The sequence below is a fragment of the Dasypus novemcinctus genome, chromosome 22 (genome assembly GCF_030445035.2).
Source record: "Dasypus novemcinctus isolate mDasNov1 chromosome 22, mDasNov1.1.hap2, whole genome shotgun sequence".
NCBI classification, from domain to species: domain Eukaryota; kingdom Metazoa; phylum Chordata; class Mammalia; order Cingulata; family Dasypodidae; genus Dasypus; species Dasypus novemcinctus.
Window position 1 is genome coordinate 65740987 of NC_080694.1, and position 27295 is coordinate 65768281.

Genomic DNA, 27295 nt, shown 5'->3' on the forward strand with positions numbered 1-27295 from the left:
ACCTGCTTCCCTCAGTGTCCATCTAATTCATTTGTATTTACATTTTGAATAGATTGAGCTTAACAAAACCAAAAATGACAGTGATGCAACCTAACCTTGGACCCAGGCTTTTTGGTGGCAAAGATGAAATTGCTTCAGTGTCTTGGCTGAATTACAGCCCTTTTCACCTACAGCACTTGCTGTGAGAGTCCCTGTGGGAATACGACGGTGTACTTGAGATGGGCGCTGAATAATTTAAAGAACTTCTTAGAGGAAGAAGATGTGGCTCAAGTGACTGAACTCCACCCTACCACATGGGAGGACTGTTGAGTTATAAGAGTTCTTTATGTATTCTGGGCAGAAATCACCTATCAGAAATGTGATTTGAAATATTTCATTTCTGTGCCTTGAGCCAATGATAAAATGTAAGCTCTCAAGAGAAAATTAGAATTTTGGAAAACTGGTATCCATCACCCTAAGCTTGACAGCTTTCCAATACACACACACTTTCTGGTGGGACCTGTGTTTATTGTAACAATTTTCACCTTTTGGAAATGCATTAAGAAATGTGTCCTTACTGGAAGATCTACATAGCTTAGTGGGCCAGTGTGCTACTTTAAAATCTTCATGCATTAGTAGAAAATCCATTTAATGTGCAAAGACCGACCTGAGGATTTCCATGTCACACGATGAAATATTCCAAATCAGATTTCAGACTGCAACTCACCTGTAGAAACTACACTTGTGTCCTTTAGTGTAGTATGGAAGATGAACATCAATGCTTACCTGAAAAAGCTATTGAAAATACTCTTTTCCAAAATTTATATTTGAGGCAGAACTTTTGTTCAAACCCAATTACAGATTGAATGTGATATGAAAGTCCAAGGGTGTTCTATTGAGACGGCTGAGAAAGATTTCCCAAACTGTAAATTTATCCATTGCTTTTTATTACATTTTTTAAATTATGGAATTAGTTATCAACATGTAATGAGTTTGGGTATAAGCACGCATCTATAGAAATTAGTATTTAAATTCCATTTTGATTTCTAGTATGACCAGTACCAGTAGAGGTCACCCAATTCGCCTTGGAGTCCTCACTAATCCATAAGCTGTGAAGTCAGGACCAGGCCTCGCTGACAGGGGGTGACAGAGTGCTCGGTGCAGGGGAGGGTCGGGCCCAACCAGGACCGGTCTCGCTCTCAGCCCGAGGCTGGCGTGTGGGGCAGGGAGGCTGAGGGGGACGACTCCGGTCCCCGCAGTTCCATTTCAGCCCGATTCAGGTCCTTCTGCCCCGACCCTCGTGACGCGGGCCCAGGGCTGCCTCCCACTGCGGGCCCGGTTCTGGAGAAGCCAATCGCCGTCCCCGGGGCCCTTACAGAGCCCGCCCTGCCACACCCAGACTCAGGTCCTGCCAGACGCGGGGATCAGTCCATGGCTCCGGGGACCCTCCTCCTGCTGCTCTCGGGGGCCCTGGCCCTGACCCAGACTCGGGCGGGTGAGTGCGGGGGCGGTGGGGTGGGGTAAGGAGACCTCCGGGTGGGCAGGACCCCAGAAGCCGCGTCCTCCCACGCTGACCCCATCCCCTCGCTGACCCCACGCTGGCCCCCGCCCCTTTTCTGTCCCCCCCAGGCTCCCACTCCCTCAGGTATTTCAAAACCGCCGTGTCCAGACCTGAGCGCAACGATTCCCACTTCATCGCCGTGGGCTACGTGGACGACACGCCGTTCGTGCGGTTCGACAGCGACGCGGAGAGTCCGCGGTTGGAGCCGCTGGCGCCGTGGGTGGAGCAGGAGCGGCCCGAGTATTGGGAGCGGGAAACGCAAAAATGTAATGCCTCCGCGCTGCAGTTATGGGCGAAACTGAGCAACCTGAGCGGCTCCTACAACCAGAGCGCGGCCGGTGAGCCACGGGGCCCGGGGACTGCGCACGACCGGGATCCCCAGGACGGGCCCGGGTGGCCCCGAGTCTCGGGTCCCCACTGCACCCCGAGGCCGCGGGACCCGGCACCCCCCACCCGGGAGCGGGAGGGGCCCAGACCAGTCAGCGCCGTTGGGGGCGGGACAAACAGGTGTGCGGGGAGGTGGGTAGAGCAAAACGCGGGGCGGAGCCAACGGTGGCGCCTGTCGTGGGCGGGGCCTGGAAGGCAGGGCTAATCGTGGGGCCGGGCCCAGGGTCTCACACCTACCAGATTTTATCTGGATGCGACATGGGCCCCGACGGGCGCCTCCTCCGCGGGTATGAACAACACGCCTACGACGGCGCCGACTACATCGCCCTCACCGAGGACCTGCGCTCCTGGACGGCGGCGGACACGGCGGCACAGATCACCCGGCAGAAGTGGGAGGAGCCCAGGCTTGCAGAGGAGCGCAGAGCCTACCTGGAGGGTGAATGCTTGGAGGACCTGCAGAGATACCTGGAGAGCGGGAAGGAGACGCTGCTGCGCACAGGTACAGGGTGGCTGGGCGCCCCTCAACCCCAGATGTCCTGTCCATTCCTGGTGGTCACATGAGCGCTGCTAGAATGGCCAGGAGAGAAATGGAAAGTTCCTGAAGTTTCTGACCTTCTGCAGACCCCCCAAAGACACACATAGCCCGCCATCCCATCCCTGACCGTGGGGTCACCCTGAGGTGCTGGGCCCTGGGCTTCTACCCGGCGGAGATCATGCTGACCTGGCAGCGGGACGGGGAGGACCAGACCCAAGACATGGAGTTTGTGGACACCAGGCCTGCAGGGGACGGAACCTTCCAGAAGTGGGCGGCTGTGGAGGTGCCTTCTGGGGAGGAAGAGAGATACACGTGCCACGTGCAGCACGAGGGGCTGCCCGAGCCCCTCACCCTGAGATGGGGTAAGTACGATGAGGTGGGGGCCTCTTCTAGGGAAGCAGGAGCCCTTCTGAGCTCCTCCAGCAGGGTCAGGGCTGAGCCTGGGGTCAGGGCCCCTGACCTTTCGCCTTTCTCAGAGCTGCTTTCCCAGCGCACCATCCTCATCGTGGGAATCATGGTTCCCCTGGTCATCCTTGGAGTGTCCGTGGTGACTGCAGTTCTGATCTGGAGGAGGAGGAGCTCAGGTAGGGAAAGGGCGAGTCTGAGGTTTCTTGTCCAGGGGGGTTTCCAGCCCGGGTAGCAGTGTGCCCTGCCCCTTCCTGGTACCCGAAGCCCCTCCTCACACACGTGCCCATCCGGTCTGGGCCTGTTACTACACTTTATAAACCTGTGAGAGAAGTAGGACAATGTCCCCAGTGATGACGTGGAGGCCCTGTTCCCAGCAGTCAGAGGGAAGGAGCTGCTGAGGACAGACCACCAGGAGGGCAGAAGGTCCAGCCCACACATCCCCCACCTCGTGTTTCCTGATCCTGCCCCGGGTCTGCAGTCAGGTTCTGTAAACTTTCCTGTTTCCAGAACTAGTTCTCAGGACTTCATGTCCTGGACTCACTAGTTGTTTTTCCTCAGGTGGAAAGGAGGGAGCTACAGTTAGGCTGCTTATACGTGGGGGACAGAGGGGGAGGTGGTGTGGAGGGTCAAGGCTGACCTGAGGCTTTGGGGAGTGTAGACGGAGCCCACGGGGCAGCTCATCCCCATTACTCCTTGACTCACATCTCCCCGTGGCTCTGACCAGACTCTGTGTTTGTTCCTCTTCAGCCAATGACAGTGCCCAGGACTCTGATGTGTCTCTCGAGGCTTCTAGAGGTGAGACCCTGTAGTCTGAAAGGGGTGAGGGGTTGAGCCCAGAGTACATGCCTGGGTCCTGGGGATTTCTTGGACAGGGACATGAGGACTGTGGAGGGCTGGTCATGACGTCAGTATTTACAGAGATGACCTGAATGTGCTCTTGATTGTTTTCTTCTGTAGAGTGACAAAGCTGCCTCGTGGGGGACGGAGAGATTTAAGAACTGTTCATGCCCCTCGTGTGACTTTAAGACCCCTTTCCTTGGGATGTGAAGACTTTCCTTCCTCAGCTGGCATCTGTGTGTCTGCATTCCCATTGCATCCAGGAGGATAGAGGGGTAGCTCGCCCCTGCCCCCACATCCCCCTACACTTATCTGTGTTTTCTGCCCCGACCAACCATCCTGCTCAGGAGAGCTGGGTGTGGAGCTCCACAGCCCTGTCTTACTTCATGGTGCCCTGAGCTGCCCCTTCCTGCTTCCCTTGAAAATGAGAACCGGGGATGATTTTGCTTTTACAAATTCTTGCTATTACGTGGGACTGAGGAATGAATTGAAGGAGAGGAAGATTCTTAAACAAGGAAGAGGAAATAAATTTCCCTTAGAACCTTCCAGAACTAGTGTGTCTGCTGTGCTGAATGTTGCTGTGAGGAGCCGAGGGTGGACAGGCCTCTGTCCAGTTGGGGCTCTTTCGCCGTGGGCATGGCATTGAGAATGATCGACAGTTTAACTTTATTTAACTCCTGGTGGTTTGGTCTTTCTCTGCTGCCTGTGCTCCTCTCTGCCCTTACCAGCTCCACAGACCCCAATGTGGGCTATAGTCCATGCCCTTGGATTCATAGAGCAGACCCTAGTGTAGATCCACAGGTGGGCAATGGGGTCTTAGCCTGGATTGCTCTTGTCTTGGAGGGAGTTGAAATTGTGCTGTAGTCACAGAGGGTAGAGGGGAAGGGAGGGAGAGCTGCACCTCTGAGGACAGTCTTAGCAGCCTTTTCTCATGATAGCATTAAAAAACCCAGCTTTCTAAGACTTCAGAGGATCCTGTGTGCACTGGCATTTCATATGCCTTTTATATTTCCTTGTCCATGCACACATTTCTGTAGAGAGGATCCATAACCTTTATAGGTTTTATGTGGCCCCATCAGAGTCTATTATAGCCCCTGGTTTAGACACTGTGCTATTCAAAGTCTGGTCATGAGCAACTGGTCAACAAACTTTAGCAGACACAGGATATGATATACATGTTCCTCCATTGCTTGAGTATCTCCAGTCTGAGACACGATACTGTAGAGGCTTCCTTGTTGCTCTCAGTCTCAGTTTCCTCCTAGGTCTCACTGTGGCTGGTAAACGGTCCACAGATCAGCAATAGCCACAGACTAACCTGAGTAGCCTTGGTGGAGATGGACCATGTTCCAGCACCTACCCTGGTGTCCAGTACCAGGAAGGAATTAATGGGCAGTTAAGGGGATTTCCCCTTTCTGTAATATGGTAGGTGCACCTTTAAAGCTTTACCTTCCACTGAAGGGAACTAAAAATAATAGGTAAAATATAAAAGCATCCAAAAAGTATTAAAGAAAAAGAGAAAACTCATTTCGGCTAAAATATCCATATGGTAAGGTAAAGAGAAATTGCATTTATCCTGTGTTCATGTGTCGGATCTGAAAATCATGTCTATAATTTCTTAGCTCACATGCTGAAGTAGACAGGAGCTGATAGCAAACCTTGTTCTTGTGGGAAGTGAAATAGGAGTCAGTCCACCACCCTGGAAAATCTAGGAATCCAAAGACTGATAGCCTCAGAGTTAGGGAGGAACAAAAGAAATCTGCCTCATCCCCCAAGAAGAGAGTTCTGAGGAAACGTGCCTTTTAGCCAAGGATAGGGGCTGAGTGGTGGGAAGGAGAAAGCAACTGTTTCTGAGGAATTGTAACCACCAGCCAGCCCTCCTGTGATTTGTTGTCCAAATGTCTCTCACCTGTGAACAAAATAGCTTCAAGCCATGGATTTAGTGTATAATACCCTGGATTGGTGGTGATCTGAAAATTGGAAGGATACAAGAGCCTCTGGAGAATTCCATATTTAACCTATGTATCAAAGATTTTACATGATTTCACAAGGAAGAAGTGCAGCTCATAGCAAGAAATATATAAATGAAATAGAAAAAAAGTCAACATGAAGAATCAGAAGTAAAAGTTCATAAAGAGAGCCTCATAGATCTTCAATATTGAGATTATGAGTTGTAGAGTATAACATAACCCAAATTATTTTGTGTAAAAATGAAATTGCTTAGCTTGAAAATTCCTGCAGAACATGGGAAACTAAAAATGACCCAGCTGTTTTGTGAAAAACTGAATATACTTCTCAGAAGTTAAAAATATCACAAATTGAATTAGAAACTCAGTTAGGAATTGTGCTTTGATCATGATGTAGAAATAGCAACCTACCCTAAACAACTTGAAATTCAAAAAAAAATATAAGAAACAACATTTTTTCACACACTGGAGAACAGATATGCTGAGGATTTATGGTAGCTGAGATGAGGATAACAAAGGAGGTGATTTCTACAGTTGTCCAAAGAAAAAAGCAGGAGGGAAATAATAAAGATAAGACCAAAAACCAGTAAGAGAGAACATAGAGAACAAGAATGAAACAAATCTTGTCTGATGGGAAAATACCAATACATTTTATACACCTGTGGCTAGACTGATCAAGATAAAAAAAAAAAAAAGCCACAAATTATCAATATCAGGAATGAAAGGAAGGCTATCTATACAGACTCCTTAGAAAGTAAAAGGACAAAGGAACATCCAATAGATTTCTCAATGTAGATGAACAGTTTCCTTGAAAATCACAAATTGCCAAAAAGAAACAGAAAATTTTGTTCAGGCCTTTATCAATTGTAGAAATTGAATTAGTAATTGAAAACCTTCCTATAGAGAAAACTCCAGGCCATGAAGGTCTGATTGCTAAATTGTAGCAAACACATAATGAAGAAATAGTATCATTTTTACCCAAAGCCTGTCACATATTAAAGGAGGAACAATTTCCAAGTCATGTATGAATCCAGCATTACCCTCATTCAAAACCAGAGAAAGCCATCACAAGGATAGAGAAGTAGAGAACACTGTGCCACAAGGTCCTGGGCTTAAAAATCCAAACCAAATGTGAGGGAGCAAACCAAATCAAAAGTACAACCTGCAATAAGAACAAGGCCTAGAGTAGCACTGTGCCTGGGAGTTTCCTCCTGACAGCCTTCATGTTACTCAAATGTGGCCACTCTCACAGCCAAATTCAGCATGTAGATGCAGTGCATTCCCCCCAGTGAGGGACATGACACCCGGGGATGAGCCTCCCTGGCACCGAGGGACCACTACCACATACCAGCTGAAGACACAACTAGAAAATGACCTTGAATTAAAGGTTCAATACGGATCAGCAGAATATCCCTGTCTACATATAATAACGTGACTTCAAAATGCTGATTGACCTAATGTAAGGGGGAAATGGAAAGGAGAAATGAGATTATAAGGCTATGAGTCTCTAAAAAAGAGTCTGGATGTTGTCAGAAGGAATGCCCTTATGCACAACTGAGCAGAGTCTGAGAGACAGATAAAGTAGATAAAACCCCAGGTATTGGTTCTTTTGCGGGATAAAGAGACCCACGGGTTCTATGGTCATGGCAGATGGGGTTCACTGCCAGGGCAGATGGCCCTTCTTTGGAGCCTGTGTTTCTGCATGATGGAATTGGACTCAGAGGGGATCTCTTTTCACAAGACTTGCATGCTACTTTATTGGAATTGTAATAGGTGCTGGGGTTTAAGATATATTTAGGGGATTTGAATCTCTGGACTGATAATATGACACCCAGGCCCAGAGCCTCAACAGACTTCAGCTCCTACAATTTGATTTATTGGACTTACCCCACTCAGCTAACATGGAGTTGAAGAAGGTCAACCACCACACCATGGAGCCTAGAGTTTTTACAACTGAAAGCAGGAGGAGTGCATCCAGTATCCATATGGAATCTAAGCCCCCACTTGTCAAAGATGTGCAATGGACACAACTAATCCAATGTCCACAGAGAAAATGTGGAATGGGTGTGGGAAGGGTAGCCATGGTGGCTGCTGGGTTTGGGGAATGGGAGGAAGAGATGAGATGTGGAGCCGGTTTCGGGACGTCGAGTTGTCCTGGGTGGTGTTTCAGGGACAATTACGGGACATTGTAGATCCCCCCAGGGCCCACTGGATGGAACGTGGGAGAGTGTGGGCTATGATGTGGATCATTGACTATGGGGTGCAGTGATGCTCAGAGATGTTCTTACCAGGTGCAATGGATGTGTCACGATAACAGGAGCAAGTGTTGCTGTGGGGGGAGTGGGGGGTGGGGGCGGTGAGGTTAAATGGGACCTCATATTTTTTTAATGTAATATTTAAAAATAAATAAATAATTTTTTAAAAAAGTACATAAATGGTATTATAGATCATGCCAAACTGGATGAGCTGGGAACACAAAGGTGGTTTAATATCTGCAACTTATCTCTCTTCTCCAAATTAAAAAGAATAAAGCACAAACACCATGTCACCATTATTCCAGATGCAGAAAAGCACTTGCCAAATGCAACACCTTTCAAAACAAAATCTCTCAGTGAATGAGGAATAGAAAGCAGTTTCCTCTATGTGCTTCCAGGCATCAATGAAAGTCTATGCTAACATCATAGTCAATGATGAAATGTTAAGTGCTTTCTTCCTAAGATCAAGGAGTTAAAGAGGTCCACGCACACCATTTTTATTTAACCTTTTCCTGGACATCCTAAGCAGTGCAAGAAGGCAAGAAATGAAATGCAAGACTTACACATAGTAAAAGAAGTAAAACTGCCATTGCTTGCAACCAGCATGATTGTATAAGCCATAAAAAAACTTCACAAAGTTATCAGAATAAAGAAATGGATTTAGCAAGGCCACAGGATGTAAGGTTAGTACAAAAACATTAATTCTATTACTATATACTAGTGATGACAATGAGAATATGACATTTTCAAAATCCTCCACATATAAATATTTATCAATAGTTACAAATATAGTAAAATCCTTTTCTAACACCATGTGTTTTCTTGTGTTGGATCTTGGAACAGAAAAAGAAAAGGACTTTTATGGAAAAACTGGTGCAATCCAAATAAAGCCTATAGCTTCAGCAATTATAATAAACTAAGCATTCTTTCTTAGTTGTAACAAATTGCAATGCTTGTTTAAGTACTACTACAGGGGAAACTGGATGAAGGATAATCGTAACTGCCTATACTATCTCATCAACTTTTTTGTAAATTAAAAATTATTCTAATATTTTAAAAGCTTCAGTTAAAATTAGAACAGAATATTTTGAAATAAATTTAATGAAAGGATGAAAATCCTTTACCCTGACAACTCGAGCAGATTGCAAATGGAAATAAAAGCAGACCTAAAGATATGGAGGGGAAGACCCTGCTCATGGATTAGAAAATCAGTATTGTTAAAATTATACTCTAAAGGATCTCAAAGATAAGGGGTCCATGAGTTTGAATTAAAAAGAAAAAATTCTTGTGGGAGTGTGTTGGTACAGGTGTGGTAAATTTATTAAATAATACACAGGATAGTGTCAACTTAGTTAGGGGTCTGTGGTTATCCCTGATTGGCAAATGGGTCTGTGGGGAAAAAATGTTTAAGAACCCCTGTTTTAGATTAAAAAAAAAAACAAAACTGATAGAATTCATTGTTGTCAAAAATGAATTACAAATAATTTTTGAGGAAGTCTTTCAGATGGAAGGAAGCATGTTTGTGTGTGTATACATATATCTGTCTATCTGTGTACAATTCCTGTTGTTAATTGTCCTTTCTGGCATTCTGAGTTACCACCTAATGGTACATGCCATGCAAGGGTGGTTCAAAATAAGGATCATTTGATGAAAGTATTCTGCTACATTAATAGAACAATGATCATCACAAATAATGCAGAAAAGGCAAATGAAAAAAATCCAGCATCCCTTTTTTTTCCTCCCCCTCCCCCTCCCCTCACCCTCCCTCTTTTCCCCACCCTCCTGTTTTTGCGGTCTGTCCGTTTGCTCTGTGATCTTCTGTATCTATTTCTCTTTTTGTCTTCTCTTCTCATTTTTCTCCTTAAGGATTCACTGGGATTCAATCCTGGGGACATCTGATGTAGAGAGAGGTTCCCTGTCAATTGTGCCACATCAGTTCCTGGTTTCTGTTGCTCCTTGCCTTGACTCTCCCTTAGTTTCTCTTTTGTTGCATCATCATCTTATTGTGTGACTCACTTGTGTGGGTACTGGCTCACCACACAGGCACTCAACGTTGCTGTGCAGGCACTCGGTTCACTGAGTGGGCATTGGCTCCCCATGTGGGCTCTTGCACAGGTATTTGGCTCACTCTTTTAAAGCTTTTGTCCATCAAATGGGTTTAGAATTAATGAAAAGACAATCTTTAGAATGGAAGGAAATATTTGGACATCACAAATGCCATAGGGCTAATATCATGAATAAATGAAACTCTAAACAACAATAAGAAAAATGAGCTGCCCCCAGGGGCCAGAGTGTCAGGCTGGGGCTGCAGTGGGAGGGTCTTTGAAGAGGAGGAAGAGAGAAAGGGGGTTGTGCCTGGGGGATGCACAGCTCAGGAGGAAGGTGGCAGCACCCACATCCTCTGCATCCTGGACACCCCTGGCCAGGTCACAGATGCAGAGGAAGCTTGGATGAGACCCCTGACACCAACGCAGACATGGAGAGTTGTGAAGTGCTATAGAGGAAAGCAGGAAGCAGCATGCTGACTCCCTGATGGCTGCTGAATGTGTCCACCTGAACAAAGGGCCCAGCTGGGCAGCAAGCCTGGACTGACCCAGCCCTGGACCTGGGGAGGGTCTGCATCTGACCACACTCCTCTCCAACAGTTCTTCCTGGTAATGGAGCACTGCCTGGAACATGGCTTGAAAGACAAGAAAACTTTTCTTGGACAAAACGAACCCTTCTGGGACCTCTAGAAATGTAGGAAGGCTTGTTCCAGAAGCTTCACATAAAACACAGGCTGTACTTGGTTTCCTGCCTATTGATAGGTCATCCCAGCACCCTCCCGGGGCAGGCTGAAGTCTCTTTTCAGGGTGTGTGTGTGCTGAAGTCTATTCTTCAGACCCTCTCCATTGGGAGAGCTTCCCAATAAATTTCCCACCTGGAATCATCAGGCTCCACGTCCCCATGAGCGCCATTTCTCTAACATTTGGTGCCAAAAACATGAGTCTGGGGTCACATTGAGACTGAGGAGTTTCCACCCTGCCATGGCCAGGAGAGCCCACCCAACACCAGACTATTTAGTACTCTGCATTTACTTTTACACTTTTACCAAGAAGACATTAATTAGCAGCTATTTTACTTAAGCAATAGAGGAAGAACTACTTTTTCCATTCTTTTTAATGAAAACTGAAGATTCCCAGGGGAATCAAGGTAACTTTTTGAATATGCACAGTGAGGTGACTTCCAGAAAAGTTTCACTGCTATGAAGACTTTTGCCATGAATATCAATTTAGGTTTCTATTTAATAATGACTTCTTAGAACTAGCCATTTAAGTGCTTCAGTTTGGAAGAGGCTCTTACAAACTCTTTATAATTAACCACGACCACACTCACTCTCCCATCCTCTCAAATCAACTTCCTTCTCCTCTTATCCACTCCCCATCCCCCCTAACCTTCCTAACATCCCCCCTGTACTGTGGGCAGAAGTGAGCCCCCAGGTCTGGGAACTAATTCTCCTTCAGTGGCAGCACACCACCCCTGCGATGATGGTCGTGAAACTCCCTCCTTTATCACAAACATTCCTCAGTATCCCCTCCCTCAGTGCTCCAGAGGCTTTTTTTTTTTTTTTTTGATTAAAAAAAAATTTTTTTTTTTGAGAAGGAAAAATGGTTTATTGACAGATGGCTAGACTCGGGGCTTTCTATTTCAAACACGATCCCTGAACAAGAATTTTGAGTTCCTTTTCTACAGAGAGGAAGGATCAAATTGTTCTTTGTTTCAGTGCTCACTATGCTTGAATTAGCATATATTGTCCACATCCTAGGTAAGCTTTTAGCATGGACCTTATACATTCTAGATAAGCATTTTTAGCACCTTTGGTTTGCATTTTCCTTGAATATTTAAAGTTTATAGAATTTGCATTGCTGAACTGTTTCCTGGAACTGGAGTCATTGCCATGGCCACCAAGGGCAGGACTGCAGCCTCTTACTGTCCCACACCCACAAGTCACAGACAGCTTAGGTTATCCACAAAGAGATGAAGAGCCTCCCACCCATAGCCCACATCAGTTACAGAGTCCCCCATCTCACCTGCTCATTCCACAATCCCCTGCATATGTGTGGGAAGCTGTACAGTCTGGTTTAACAGTGACCCTCCTTGAGAGGTGAACAAGTGCCTTTACAGAGGGGGAGTTTTTACTTTCTGCCTTATCTCCTTCTATACTGCTTTAATTTTGTACAGTGATCATATATTACAGTTTTTAATCATAAAGAAAAAGAGCCTTCAATATTGGGTAAAGAAATACTAGGAGAATGTAGTATGAAGGAAGAAAATGTAGACTGCAAAGTACCATCATGAAACTAGCAGTAAGGTAACTGGCATTGTTGTAGAGAAGTCGGGTGTACGTGGTATCGAAGGCCAGGACATGAGAACTCAGAGAAGGATGTTGATTTATTTTGACCAGCTGGACTCAGCAGACTCCTGTCCTAATAAAAACTGATCACCAAATAGAATTTTGGGTTCCCTTTTATATAGAAATGATGTAAGGGTTGGGAGTTAACTGGTGCCCCTTTGAAAGAAAATTACGTTCCTTGTTAGTTAAGTGTTTGCATACTAGATAGGTTTTCAGTTAAAGTATCCCCCACATTTCAGGTGAGGTTGAATTAGCATATCCTCCACATTCCGTCTAGATGCAACCTTGAATACACATTCAGTCTTACATCCTTTCTGAACAATCAAAGTCTGTAGGGCTTATATCACTTATTTGGATTTCTAGAGACGAGGTACACTTGGAAACAATTGTGAATTTAAGCACGAGCTATATTATATTCCCCCCTTTGAGGCCAAGCTTAAGTTATTAAGCTTTGGCATCACTATTGTCAGAGTGCCTCTGGACTGATTGGTATGTATATATAGCCATGAGATGGGCAGCTGTCTGCCTTTTTACTATACCATTTATTAGGATGCACATTCTTTTTATGATGAAAGGGAGGAGGCAAGGAAGGATGGTGCATGCTCCTATGAGGAAGGCAATTATTCGCAGTAGAAGCTTGAAATTGTTTACTATTGACTGCCAGCTTCCAAAGGGATTATTTAAATTCCAACCATTCCAGGTTTGCACTGGGACATGAGCAATTTTTACATTTTTGCTTGAAATTTAATCAATAACCTTTCCAGTGCTGTCTAATTCAAGGCAACAGTTAGATAGATTGAATTTTCCACAAACTCCCCCTTCAGCTGCCAAGAGATAGTCTAGGGCAAGATGGTTTTGATAGATAGCATTTCCTACTTTAGTTTACTAGTAAGTTTAGTGCATGGGAAGTTTCATTAGTTATTATCTCTACCACAGCTTGTAAGCTGGTGATTCGGTTTAGCATATAGATAGGGGTTTGATAACCCCACATGCCATTCTCTGCCCAAGTTGCTGGCCCCTAGTATTGGATTATATGCTCAGGGGGCCATTCTTTACCTCTCCAGGTAATGACAGCCCTTTTTTCTCTTATGTTTTGATATACTGGCTGGCTTAGCTCTTCCCTTCTGTTAAGGGAATGAGGAAGAAGGAGGGTTTTATTGTACCTAGCATACAAGTACCACACCAGATTTTCAGAAGTTCTCAGAATGCAACCTTCCCACAAATCCAGTACAAAACATTTGGGGCAGTAAAGGGGCCCTTTGTGGTGGAGTTCCACACTGTGATTAATTTGGGGAAAATATCATTTATGAGAACGAGGTCAGATTCATTCCATGTTCCCCAAGGTTCTGTTGTATTCGTGGTATAATTTTGGGATTTTCCCCCTGTACATGTTAGGTTTCCAACAGATACAGAGGAGCTTAGGCAGACCCTTGAAGCACAATATTTTCCTATGACAGAAGTATGCAAGGGCCACATTCAATCTTGGGGGACACCTGGGAGGCCAATTGCATTATATGGTTGGCTGTAATTGTATTCCCTGGTTTCCCAGGGCCATTGGTCTCCCATATTAGTACCTCCACATACTTAACATGAGGAGAAATTTAAGGCTGCCCCTACCACTTCAGCCAGGCATATAAAGAGGTTTCTTGCTGCTTGTGGGATGGAAAAGGGCATTTGCATTTCTTTATAGAAGGATGGAACACAGAATGGGCTTTACTTGTGAGTGGGTATTCCCAATACCCAACCCAGATGTAGGCTCCTGAGTCTGTTCCTTTACCATCAATGTGGAGGCCCATTTGGACTCCCTGCGTCTGCCAGGATTCAGGTTTAAGGATGGTGAAGTTAAGAGGTTACATTGACCACAGGGACTGTTAACTGAGGCCATGCCTTTGGTGAGGATAGTTATTTGTTTAGCTGTGTCTGTGTTCCAGGTGGCCCAGGTGACACAGGACCAGTAGGGGCAACAGTATGCACCTATGTAAAAGCCCCCCCCCACCTTGGGCTGCACTTCCCATTTCTGGAGTGCACATATACTTATTGTTATGAGTATACATCTGCTCCCAGCTGAGCCTTACACAATCTGTGTTCCATGGTATCCCAGAGTCTATAACTTTGCATTTATCGAATAGGAGGGACACTCATTGGTTCTGGCTAGTGACTGGGGTGGAGGAAAGTAGCTCCCCATTTTGATCAAGCACTCTTATTTCCCATTTATTGGAGACTGTTGGGGGTTTAGGTTCATGGCAGGTTATTTGGCCAGATGCATTACAGACATTCTAGGAGATTCCCTGAAACTGACAGGTGGGTACCTGGCCCTTGCAGGTGTAATGACTATGATATATTAATGTGGTGTTGACATGGGCCCCTGTATGCACCTTTTGAATACATGGCTCACACTCTGTGGTGTCGACCTGGGAGCAGGGGAGGGTCAGGGCTCGAAGTAGGAAAAATAGCCAAAGGAACATTGTAACGGATTAAGCCAGATTCCTATTCTTCAGCTGTGCATAGACCAATCAGCTTCCAGGGTGTGATTGGAGCAGAGCTCGGTGTTCCATCCTCAATCTGCAGCTGTGTGTGAAGCAGTCAGCTTCCGGGGTGTGACTGGAGCAGGGCTTGGTGTTCTGTCCTAAATCTTCAGCTGCGTGGACCAGTCAGCTTCCGGGTGTGACTGGAGCAGGGCTTGGTGTTCTGTCCTCAGTCTTCAGCCGCGTGTGGACCAGTCAGCTTCTGGGGTGTGACTGGAGTAGGGCTTGGTGTTCCCCTTTTTCACAAGTTGAGTTTGGTTAAGCTGTGGGTATCTGGAATACAGGTCCAGGACTCTGGGGCAGCTCTCTTGGCTCGGCTATGTTGTATCCATGGGGTGATTTCAGCTACTTTAACTGCAGTGGGGGTGGATAAAATGACAAGATAGGGCCCTCACCATCGAGGGGTTAGTGGAGCTGACTTCTAGTCCTTGACCTAAACTGCATCTCCTGGCTTGTATGGGTGTACAGAGCTGCTTAAGCTAATGGGGGCCCTTTCTTGGACCCAGTGATGCAGGTTATGTAGGGTTGCTCCTAAGCTCATCACCTGTTGAGCTATTGATAAGTTTCCTCTTTCTCTGAGATCCCCTTCTATATTCCTGAGTAAGGGTGGGGGCCTCCCAAAGAGGATTTCATAAGGGGCTAGGCTTAGTTTTTGGCTTTGGCTGCCTCAAACTTATAGGAGAGCACTTGGAAGTACTTGCACCTATGTTAGCCCAGGTTCTTGGCAAATCTTGGCAATATAAGTCTTTATTTTATGGTTCATTCACTCTAATTTTCCTGAGCTCTGAGGATGGTAAGTGGTGTGTGGTTTTAGCTTCTACTGTAAGCATGGCTGCAGCTGCTACAGCTTGCAAACATGAGGACAATCCCTGGGCTACAGTGTCCAGTTGTTTGGAAAGATACACTACAGGTCTTTGTCAGGAACCAAGGTATTGAGTGAGTAGTCCTACTGTGATGCTTTGGTGGTTGTGAACGTAGAAGTAGAATAGCTTTTTGAGGTCTGGAAGTCCAAGGCTTGGTGCTTTCATTAGAGCTTGTTTGAGAGCAGTGGAAGCATTTTTCTGTGAGCTTTCCCAGAGCAGGGGATCACAATCTTCCCCCTTTGTGGCTTCATATAAAGGGCACATGAGGTCCACAAAATTGGGGATCCAATTGCAGAAGAATCCAGCTGCCCTGAGGAACTCTCACAGCTTCCTATGGGTATTGGGCTCAGGAAGACTACAGATTGCTTTCTACCTTTCAAGTCCCAATTCATGACATCCCTGCATTATTTTATAACCTAGATATTTGACCTGAGGTAGGCAGATTTGGGCTTTTTTCTTAGACACCCGATAGCCCTTTTGCAGTAGATGCTTTAATAGAGCATGGGTTCTGCTAGCACAGTCTTAATAGATTGGACTTCTGAGAATGAGGTCATCTACATATTGGAGGAGAAAACACTTATGGCTTCCTGCTTTAAAGGATTTGAATCACTGGCCAAGGCTTGTCCAAAAATAGTGGGTGCATTGTTAAATCCCTGAGGCAATTGCATCCAAGTTAGCTGCTGCTTTTCACCTTAGTTTGGATCTCCCCACATGAAGACAAAAATTGGCTGGCTCTGGGGTGCTACCTGAATACAGAAGAAGACATCCTTAAGATCTAGGCATGAAAAGTAGATTGCCGATGAGGATATTAAGTTGAGAAGATTATAAGGATTAGAAATCGTAGAATGAAGGGTTATTACTGCCAAATTAACTGCCCCTAAATCCTGGACTGGGCAGTAATCCCCATCAGCCTTTTTAACTGGGAAGAGTGGGGAGTTCCATGGAGACTGGCACAGCCTCAATATTCCCTCATTCAGTAATCTCTGAATATGTAGCTGGACCTTTTCTTGTGCTTCACATGGAACTGGATATTGCCGTACGCTTACTGGACTGGCTGTAGGCTTTATTTCAGTAATAATCGGAGGAATGTCATGTGCCATCCCCATTGGGTTACACTCTGCCCATACTTCAGGCACATTTTCAAAGGGGAGCCACATGGCCATGGATTGGCCAGTCTCACTGAGGCAAAACACTCTCCATTCCTCCTGCAGAGGAAGGGTTAGCACTATTTTTGGAGGGTCCTGTGGCCCCATTGTCAGTGTGGATTGCCCACATTGTCAGTGTGGATTGCCTGCAGTTTAGTCAGCAGGTCTTGACCTTGGAGGGGGACTGGGCACTCTGGAAGATAAAGGAAATCATGAGTGACCTCCTTTCCCCCAATGTTGCAGGTCCTGGCTTGAAGGAAGGGCCGCTGGGTACTTTTGCCAGTTGTCCCTATGATAGTGGCTTGTCTTTTTGATAGAGGCCCAACTGGCTTGGTCATTACAGAATGTTGAGCCCCAGTGTCAACCATCATATGTATGGTGTTGCCCCCAATTTGGACTCCGACCATAGGCTCTGCAGGGCTGAGAGAATAGGAGCCCGGTCTGTCCTAGTAATCTCTATCAGAGCCTTCCATTCCTGCCAGCCCAATGATCTGATCTGCAGGTTTTTGTCCTGAACCTTTATGGACCTGAACCTATTTGGGTTGTGATGCCCACTGGCTTTTCTGGCTAATGTTTTGGCTGCAGAGGCCAGGTCAAGTGGCCAACTGGGACACTCTTACTTTGAATGCCCATCCTCTTTGCAGTATGCACACTGATTTCACCCTAGATGTGGACCTTTCCCTCTCCTTGGGGCTGGGACTTGCCAGGTTACTCTCCTTGACACAGGAATGGATTTTTCCATGATTGTTGCTGCCAGAAGATCTGCCTTTTTTCTCATTTTCTGATTTTCTTACCTTCTTGTTTCTACATCACGGTTGACATAGACCTTAGTAGCTAATTCCATCAGCTGAGAGATATTCATTCCAGCAAACCCATCCAACTTCTGCAGCTTTCTTCAGATGTCAGTCTGTGATTGGACAATGAATGCTGCATTGACCATTGTTTGGCTCTTAGGAGTGTCTGGGTGAAAGGGCGTGTATACAAAAAACATTTTGCACAGTCTTTCATAGAATTGAGCAGGACTCTCATCCAGAGCCTGTAGAATTTGACTGGTCTTTGCCATATTCACTGCCTTGTGACTCCCTGCCCTGAATCCTTCAACTAAGGCCCTGTGGAACATTTCTAGTAGGTTGAGCCCAGTGGCACTATTCAAATCCCACAGGGGGTCCTCCTCTAAGAACTGCAATCAGGCATACTGCTCGCTGTCCAAAGTTCGCTTAGGTGAGTGCTCTCTAGCCAGGTTAGAGCTCCCTGCGTGACACACATTCTCTCTTCAAAGTTCAATAAAGTCATTATAAGTTATTTACAATCAGCCCAGTGGGTTTGTGGGTCTGAATGATGGACTGGAAAAGGTCTGTCATGGCCTGAGGTGTCTCCAAGAATGGTGGGGTGTGGCTTTTCCAGTTAAAGAGATCCATTGTTGTAAAGGGCTGATAGATGAATGTCCAGTTTCCCGCTTGAACCTGGCCATCTGCACCATAGAAAATTGGGGTTCGGGCTTCAAGGAAAGGTAGGTGGAAGGCAACCTTTCTCTCTGCTCCTTTTGCCCCCAGGTTTCCCCATGGTTTGAGTTGCCACCTCTCAGCATCTCTTTCCTCACAGATGGGCAGTGCAGAGGCATTGCCAGGGGCAACCAGCTGTAAAAGCAGCTGGTCTGCATTTTCCATTTTGGAAGGTGCTAAAGACTGCTGTGGAGATGGTAAAAGCTGCCGCAGGGATGGCATAGGACTCTCAGGTGCAGATGGCAATAAAGGCAACTGTGGGGCTGGTATAGGTGCCCTCTCTGATGGCAATAAAAGCAGCGGCGGGGATGGTGTGGGTGTTGCACTTCCCCGCATGGATGATGACAGCTGGGCACTGCTTAGGGAGACTAACCCATTCTCATTCCTTAGTACTGCAGGGGGGGGGGGGGGGAGGGGAGTCATCACATAAGTCAGTGGAAATTATGCTTGTATGGCCCTTCTAAGATGGGTGGATTGGCACTGGACTTGGGGTACACTTTCTCTGGGCCCTTTGCATGATGATTGTTTGGTCTGGTCCCTGGGACAGCACTCCTCAGTTTCTGTATTAAGCAAATTCTAGCTTCCTTAGTCATGCACTTCCCTAACCAAGGTGGGTTTTGGCTCACAGTGCTTTCCCAAACATTGACATAGGGGAATTGGCCTGGATGCCCTGGATTTCCAGATACTGCACCATGGACTTTATGGATGATCTGGGGATCTAAATTGACCTCCTGGGGCCAGCCCACACCCAAAGTTGGCCATTCTAATTCACAAAGCATCCTGGCTAAAACCTTATGCCATACACATCTTCACAGAATGCACGGGAGAAGTTTTTCAGCATACAACCTAATGGGGTTACTGTGTGTGTTTTCCATTTCCAACCTGGGCCGACGGTGCACAACAGTCACTCAAGCCTTAAGCTTCGTCCGTCTCTGGCCGCATCCCTCTTGGGAGCTTTCAGAGCCTCTTAACCTTAGTGGATCGGTATAAGCCCCTGATTCAGAAGAGGGTCCCTTTGCAGGGACCCCCCAGACCACCCTTGATTGTGTGAGGTTGCCACGGCACCTTGGATCAGAACTCTGCACTCACCCCGCAGAAGTGATTTTCTGCATCTCACTCAGTCATCACAAACACAGGCACACAACCACCCTCCTTTCCTTTCCTCTGACCTGGAGAGGAGACTGGCTTCCTCCTGTATTCTCAGGAGTACTAGGGCCTCCCCTTTGAGAGAGTTGAACAGGCTCCATCCTAATTTTTAGAATTAAGCTTTTCCTGCACTATGCCTCTGGGGGTCTTACCAGTCAGGTGTGCGGAGCTCCTCACTTCATTCTCAGGGTCTCTCAAACCCTCCGGCGCCTCTGGTTCACCTGGGAGGGCTCCAGTGAAGACCACAACCTCTTTCTGGACTCAAATGGGGTGTCCAGGGACACCCAGGGCTGGGTTTTGCCCAGGCCCTCCTGGCCTCCTCAGAGACATCTGGGAGGGGCAAACAACTGTTGCTGCATCTGACCCTCTCAGCACAATCCCACACAAGCACCCAGAAATGTTGTAGAGAATTTGGGTGTATGTGGTATTGAAGGCCAGAACATGAGAACTCTGAGAAGGAAGTTAATTTATTTCGATGGCCGGACTCAGTGGACTCCTGTCCTAATAAAAACCGAGCCCTGAATAGAACTTTGGGTTCTCTTTTATACAGAAAAGATATAAAAGTTGGGAGTTAAATGGCGCTCTTTTGAAAGAAAATGACTTTCCTTGTTAGTTAAGTGTCTGTCTGAGTACTAGATAGGTTTTCAATTAAAGTACCCCCCACATCTCAGGTGAGCTTGAATTAGCAGCATCGTTTGGCCACCTGTTTTTCAACAGACAACTGGGACTGTGTCGGCAGCACCCCAGCACAAATGTGAACCTCACACACTTCATGCTACACAAAAGAATCCCATTTGCTCAACAGCCTTTCCATATGGCTTACTTCTCTCTTTTTTGTCTTTATTTATTTAATATTACATTTAAAAACTATGAGGTCCCCATATACCCCCCTCCTCCCTCCCCCCACTCCTCCCCCCATAACAACAACCTCCTCCAACATCATGAGACATTCATTGCACTTGGTGAATACATCTCTGAGCACTGCTGCACCTCCACTATTAATGAACTCTGTACTGCTGGGCTTTTGTGCCCAACGACCTCCCCTTTAACACCCCTTTCTGGAGTGAAGAAGCCAAATGGGAGCTGTTACCTCATACAGGACTGTTACTAGATTCTGTTTAGGTTCTTGGCTATGCTGCAGAAATGCATTTGAAGAACATATTGGGTGAGTTAGGTCAGTAATTTTTTCAGGTAGGGAGGGAAGAGAAATGAGAGAAAATAATCTGTTATTTTCTGCCCCAGGTAGAGAGGAAGGGGTTTGAAAAGTGATAAAGTGGGTTGATTTACAGACTACAGCTTCCCATATAGATTATAAAGCCCCAAGTTTTACTTGCATGGCCACATGGAAGAGGATAAACAGTGAGAGCAGTGTGCAGAGGGCAGGACAGAAGTCCATGGGCAAGAGCACAGGGAGAGAACTTGGCCTGGTGTCTGCCTTTTGAACTGTTGACTATCCCATCCCTTTGCTAATGGCAGGGGAGAAGTTCCAGCTATTTACCATTTTGATTGCTTATTTCTCCCATCAATCTCCCAGGAGGGCCCAATGATAAAATCCTTGGGGAATAGCTGGGGCTTCTCCTGGCTTCAGGAGAAGTCTTCTCCTGAGTGCCAGAATCTTGAGGAGGGTCTTCCAGTTACCATCTTGGGGGTTATTGATACCCATATGGACTTCTTGCCAGGTTCCAGATCCATCTATTGATTCCCTATCTTTCTATCCTGCTTCAGGACCTTGAGCCATCAATGAAGACACACAGTCCATCATTGCTTTACTAACCAATCCACACAGCCTCTTGTCCAACATATGCTGGCACACTACACACTACACCTTAACTGCTCTTAAGGAAGCCTTCTTCCCTATCCCCTTAGCAGAAACTTCCCAAACACTTTTGTTTGCACATGAATGGACCCTGAGGACCCCTTAAAACCCCAACAGTTGATGTGGATGGTCCTTCCCCAGGGCTTTAGAGACAGTCCTCACATTTTTGGAAAGGCTCTCCACCCAGACCTCTCTGACCTCCAGCTTCCCTCCATGCCTTCTTTCAATATGTCGATGACTCACTCCTCTGCAGCCCCTCCTTACTAACCTCCATAACTCACACTCTCACTCTGCTTAACTTTCTCAGGGAAAAGGAATAGTGCATCTCCCCAAGCAAAGGCCAATGTCTCAGAACTGAAGTAACCTCTCTAGGACTCCATCTCTCTCCATCACATAAACGTCTAACCACAATTTGAATCCAACTCCTCAGGGACCATCCCCTCTCACATTCCAAGGTTCAGCTCATTTCTTTCTTAGGGCTAGTTGACTTTTTCTGTCTCTGGATTCCAAACTTTGGGCCTATATTTAAACCTCTGCCAAGCTGCTCCTGGCACCTGTGTGGGCCCCTCATTGCTCTCTACCACTCAAGTCCACTTTCAATGAACTTAAAGAAGCCTCACTGGCTGTGCCACTCTAGCATTCCCTAACCTTGCTGAGCCCTTCTTCCTCTATGTTGATAACTGACAGGGACATGAACTAGTAATTCTAACACAACCAGTGGTCCCAATAATCAATTCATTGCTACTTCCCCAGACAATTAGATCCTGTAATGCTTGGCTGGCCTACTTGCCTCAAAACTCTCACTGCTGCCTCCATTCTGGTGCAAGAAAGCCTTAAACAATCTCTGATAAGTCATCTTGATGTTTTCCTCATTCCTTACAACCTTTCTTAACTCACAAAGCCACTGCATCTGTCTCCTCTGCCCACCACCAAACCCTTCACGCAACCCTTCTACAAAACAAACCCCAGAGTCTCCCTTCACACTATCCTCCTCTCAACCCTTCTACAAAGCCCCAGAGTGTCCTTGTACCACTGTCTTCCTCTCAAACTTCTACAGAGCCCTCGAGTCTCCCTCCACTGCTGTCCTCTCAACCCTGCCACTTTCTTCTCACTGAACCCAATCACACCCAGAAGGGCCTCATGCTAATTCCATACATGACTGTGGTGAAGTGCTTGATCTCCTTGCCAAACCCCTACCTGATATTCTAGATTCCCTTCTTCCTAATCCTACTCATACGTGGTTTGTTGATGGCAGTTCTATGAACCTTAGCACCACTACTCAGGCCAGATATGCTATTGTCACCTTAAGTCACCCTGTTGAGTCAAGTCCCCTCTCCCCAGTACAACCTCACAAGCTCAGCCACAACCTTCCCCAGAGCACTGGTCAGAGGCAGGGGCATGGCCTAGATAGACATTCATCCTGACTCCAAACATGCACTCCACATTCTACACTCACATGCCCCCATCTGGCAGAGGGAGGATTCCTGACTTCTAGCAGGTCCTCCATCGTGAACACAATCTCATCTACAATCAGTCAAATTGGCATCATTTCCAACCACCCTCCTCTAATTCAATGCAAAGGGTACCAAAAATGGAATTCCCTCATATCTGTTGGCAATAACCAAACTGATGCTGAAGCCAGAGCACAGGCAACTCAACCCCACCCAGGTTCCCACTCCACCATCACACCCATTCTTTAGCTCTTCCTTATCCTCCCCCCTTACACACCCAAGGAAACCTCCAAGGTGCCCCTTAAAGGAGCAAAGCAAATTAAGGGGTGGTTCATGAAGGATAGAAAGATTCTTTTACCTGAATAAAAACCCACAGCATTCTCACCTCCCTGGCCAACCAGTACCACGTAGGAACAAGCTACTTTCACAGCTCTTATCTAACTCTACACTGCCATGAACTCTGAAACATTTAAAAGAAATTTTAAAAAGCTGCTCTATTAGTCAACAAACTAATATCCCAGGAGACTCTACACCTCTCTCTTTCAGAGCCCACAAATTTAGGGGCTGTAAGACAGGACAAGTCTCGCAACTAGACTTTACCCACATGCCACCTGTAAGGAGGTTAAATACCTCTTGGTCTTTGTAGACATCTCTTCTGGATGTGTTGAAGCATTTCCATCACCCCTGAGCAGACTGATATTATAATTAACATCCTGTTAACTGCTGCAGGAATGAAAGACTCAGACACCAAAACTCATATGCAGGGAGGATCCATCTGCTTTATTTCTCTTGCTTATATATCATGTATTTTTGGATTTGGCCAAGGGCAGTGGTTAAAGTTAAATTTTCAATGATGTTTTGTCTTGGAACAAGAAATCTTATCCCTAGATTCACATCCTATCTGGCGGCAGAAATACAAGAAGTTGTTTTCAAACTTCAAGCAAAAAGAGATAGCTTGTGCAGAGATAAACTAAGACAGGTTGGCTTTTGCTCTGAAGCAAGAACAGATGAGCTTTTATAAATCATTTAATCATGCCCTTCCCAAGGGGGTGGAACTAATTCCGACAATTAACAGAAATAATTCCCAGATTTGGCCTACCCTCTTCTGTGCAGTCAGATAACAGGACACCCTTCACCTCTCAGATCATAGAAGGGGTGTGCAGTGCCTCAGGAATTACCTGGAAGTTACATATTCCTTGCAGATGTCAGTCCTCCAGAAAAATGGAACTTATGAATGGGATCCTAAGACAACACTTAACCAAATTCACAATGCAGGTTCAGATTCTATGGACTGAACTTCTGCCCTTAGCTCTCATGAGAATTCAAACCCTTCCTCAAAAACCACACTTCCTAAGCCCCTTTGAAATCATGTATGGATGCCCTTTCACCCTTACCTACATACCCACAATCATTAGATTTTGAAAATAATATAGTCAGCCTGACACAAATGCATTCATTCCTGCATCAGCTAACTCCACTCTTCCTGCACTGGAACCCTCTGCCCCTCATTGCCTGTTCTTCCAGGTGACTGGATGTACCTAAAGGCCTTACATTCCAGCCTTTAACCCCAAAGTGGACAGGTACTCCTAACGACTCCCACTGCAGCAAAACTTTTAAACTTTCCATCCTGGATACACTTTTCCAGATTAAATCCTGCTCCTCTGCCTTCTGAAGACAGCAATTTACAAGATCCTAAAGTTCATGATATCTACACCTGTGAACCTCTTGGAGACCTATGCTTGAAACTCAAAGAAACTGAGGAGACAATGTTCCAGTTACCACCAACCCCATTTCCCTCTCATCTCTCTCCCTTTCTTTCCTGCAGTCTTACCTACACTTAAATCTGGAGGTACCAAGTCATAAGTTGTTACTCAAGGCCACCATGTCATTGTATTGTTCTCTCCTCACACTTGACTGACTTTGTCACCCTCTCTTCCATGTCACTCGAGCAATACCTTGACATCACTCATCGCAAGGAGATCTTTCTGATTTTTACCCTGGACAGATCCTCTTCTTTTTTGCCACCCTCTTCCTTTTCTTTACTGAATAAAGTCTCTCTATGATAAACAACCCATATTTAACCCTCCACTCTTCTTTGTACTAACCTCTCAAAAAAACCCTTATCATCCTCTTACAGACACCATCCAAACCTTAGCACATGCAAGTAAGCATTCTGACTGCTGGATATGCCCCGAGCATGCCCACATTGAAACTACATCCTTACTCACCTTTCCTCTAAACCCAGAAACTCTCCTGGGTGTCCACCCACAGCACACTGGCTTCCGATGACAAAGGATTACAGACACCCCCGTCCCCAAGTTAACCAGGGTATGAAGAAATACTTATTCTCCATCAGGCCTTAAACATCTCTTATTCAGGGGAATATTCAAATTCTATTGGTAGGGTCACAGTCCTACGGGCAAACCTTTTTTATGCTTTAAAACTATCCACATGACCTTAAGCAACTACTTTAAGACATGTACCCACTACATCTTGTAATCATACTCTGTTCTTTTAACACTACTGGCAGGTAGATTTGAAAGTGCCAACAAGCATCTTAATTTGACCCTATTTTGGAATGATTCAGGCATTAATCAAACACTGCACATAAAAGTAAGCAGTAAAAATTATAGTGAAAATGTACTGTGCTTCAATAGCTCTTTTTAAATTAAAGTTACTAGAACAGGCCGAAGGCTGGCACTGACTTGAGGGATGCGGGTGTGGTGCAGGATATCAAGATGGCAGCATATATGCATGGTCAGCCCAGTCCTCTTGAAGATGCAAAACTCAGAAGACCAACAGTCATTGAAATGATCAGAAAAAAAATTGAATATCTTAGTAAAGAAAAGACCTTAAATATATATGGGTCAGTATTCCTTGGAACAACCTCTGGTTTTTCTGGAATATTGGCAAACTTCATTTTCAGACACTGCTTCAAGCTTAATCATGATGCTTTGAAGACGTACACATCATTGACTACACTTACATTTTTGTCTACTATAGTTAGTTATAAACACTTTGTAACGGATGCTTTGTGTTCAGGTAAGATAAGCCAAGAGAACTGTGTTCTGAGAAGTTCACTGATTAGCCTAGTATGTGGAGTTTTGTATCCCAGTGCTTTGGCTTTTTCTAAAAATGGACGTCTAGCCATCAAGTATCATACTGTTCCACTGCCACCAAAAGGGAGAGTTTTACTCTCTTGACTGTTGCTTTGTCAAACAGAGTTGAAAGCAATGATGATTCCTCTAGTCTTTCAGACGTTTGCTGGAATACTTAATGGTCTGCATCATTATGCAGTATTTGAAAGTACACTTGAGGAAACTGAACATGAAGATTAACCAAAGAATGAATGGATACAAAAGCAGACAAATAGATTTTTTATGGTGAGGAGTCAGATATTGCTGAAAGAGTTACAAGTAACTGGAGAGACAACTTGTGCTTGTCTGTCTGCCTGGCATATAGCAGGTACACAATAAATATTTGGTAATTCAATAAATAAATGTTAATTTCCTCTTAAAAAATAAAGTTACTAGAACACAGGGAATGTTACTTTAAAAAACATTAAAAAAAGAACCATAAGAGGTTAACATATAACCTATTCCCCACTCCCCTCAATAGCTCTTATAGACAAACCGAGTTATTTGGAGTAGGAACACGATCAGGAAAATTATACAATTTAACTAAGTTAAAACCTAGAAAAAAAACTCAAAATTTTCTTCACTTCTCTTTTCCAAAATCTCCTCTGTCAGACTAACCTAACATACAATACGTCGGAAACCCACTTCTCTCCTTTAAGTGTTAATATAGTATATAGTGATATAGTGGAAATCAAATACCCAACATTCCCAGGTGCTGGTATTATTTTATTTCCTCAGATCCCTCAATGGCACTAACGCTTCTGGGCACAGGTTTCTATTTTCTGTGTGATAACATTGCATATCTAACACTCTCTACCCAGGCTGTACTCAGTTTCCCCACCCATTGCTGTAGTGTATAATGTCATACCCGCCACTCTCCAAGGGCAGGCTGAAGTCTATTCTTCAGATCCCCTCCAATGGTAGAGCTTCCTAATAAACTTCCTGCCTGCAATCATCACCCTCTGTGTCCCAGTTAGCACCATTTCCATGACAGCATTGAAAGGAGTAGACACAATTATGACTGGATGTTGAAAAGGTCTAGAGAGACAGAACTGTATGAGACAAGAGATGGACTTGGCTCTGAAGGTGCTGGAGAAGATGAGGAGAAGGTGCCTTGGTGCCTCCATGCCAGCAGCTGGATGCTCTTAGGGCTCTCAAGCATGACCTTCCTTTTAAGCCGCAGAATTCAGAAATAGGAGTAAAGCAGAAATGTGAACTAAGCAATCACTTGGAAGAAACGACTAATCAGACGGCTGCTACCATTAAATGACTTAAACAAAGATGGCCCCAGGCCAGACAAGGTCGCAAGTCTGCTGAGCTGGACAACCAACTCTCCTGAGAAAAAAATTGGCAAAACTGAAGGGAGAAATAGACATCTTGAGAATAATAGT

At 45.5% G+C, this 27295-nt stretch overlaps 1 protein-coding gene and 1 pseudogene across 2 annotated transcripts in view; both read left to right on the forward strand.

Moving 5' to 3' along the window:
• Window positions 1-1168: 1168 nt before the first annotated feature.
• Window positions 1169-27295, forward strand: part of LOC101419419 (popy Class I histocompatibility antigen, A-1 alpha chain-like) — a 205203-nt gene continuing 179076 nt past the window's right edge. The window contains exons 1-7 of one of the 2 annotated variants that reach the window (XM_058285427.2): window positions 1169-1474; window positions 1609-1878; window positions 2151-2426; window positions 2549-2824; window positions 2939-3046; window positions 3618-3665; window positions 3828-4258. In XM_058285427.2, the coding sequence (XP_058141410.1) occupies window positions 1411-1474; window positions 1609-1878; window positions 2151-2426; window positions 2549-2824; window positions 2939-3046; window positions 3618-3665; window positions 3828-3832 (1047 nt within the window). In that variant the 5' untranslated portion in view covers window positions 1169-1410 and the 3' untranslated portion in view covers window positions 3833-4258. Of the gene's footprint in view, window positions 1475-1608; window positions 1879-2150; window positions 2427-2548; window positions 2825-2938; window positions 3047-3617; window positions 3666-3827; window positions 4259-27295 lie in introns of those variants that run through there. The other variant, XM_071211037.1, reaches the window with a different exon arrangement.
• Window positions 25459-26167, forward strand: LOC101413847 (complex I assembly factor TMEM126B, mitochondrial pseudogene; annotated as a pseudogene).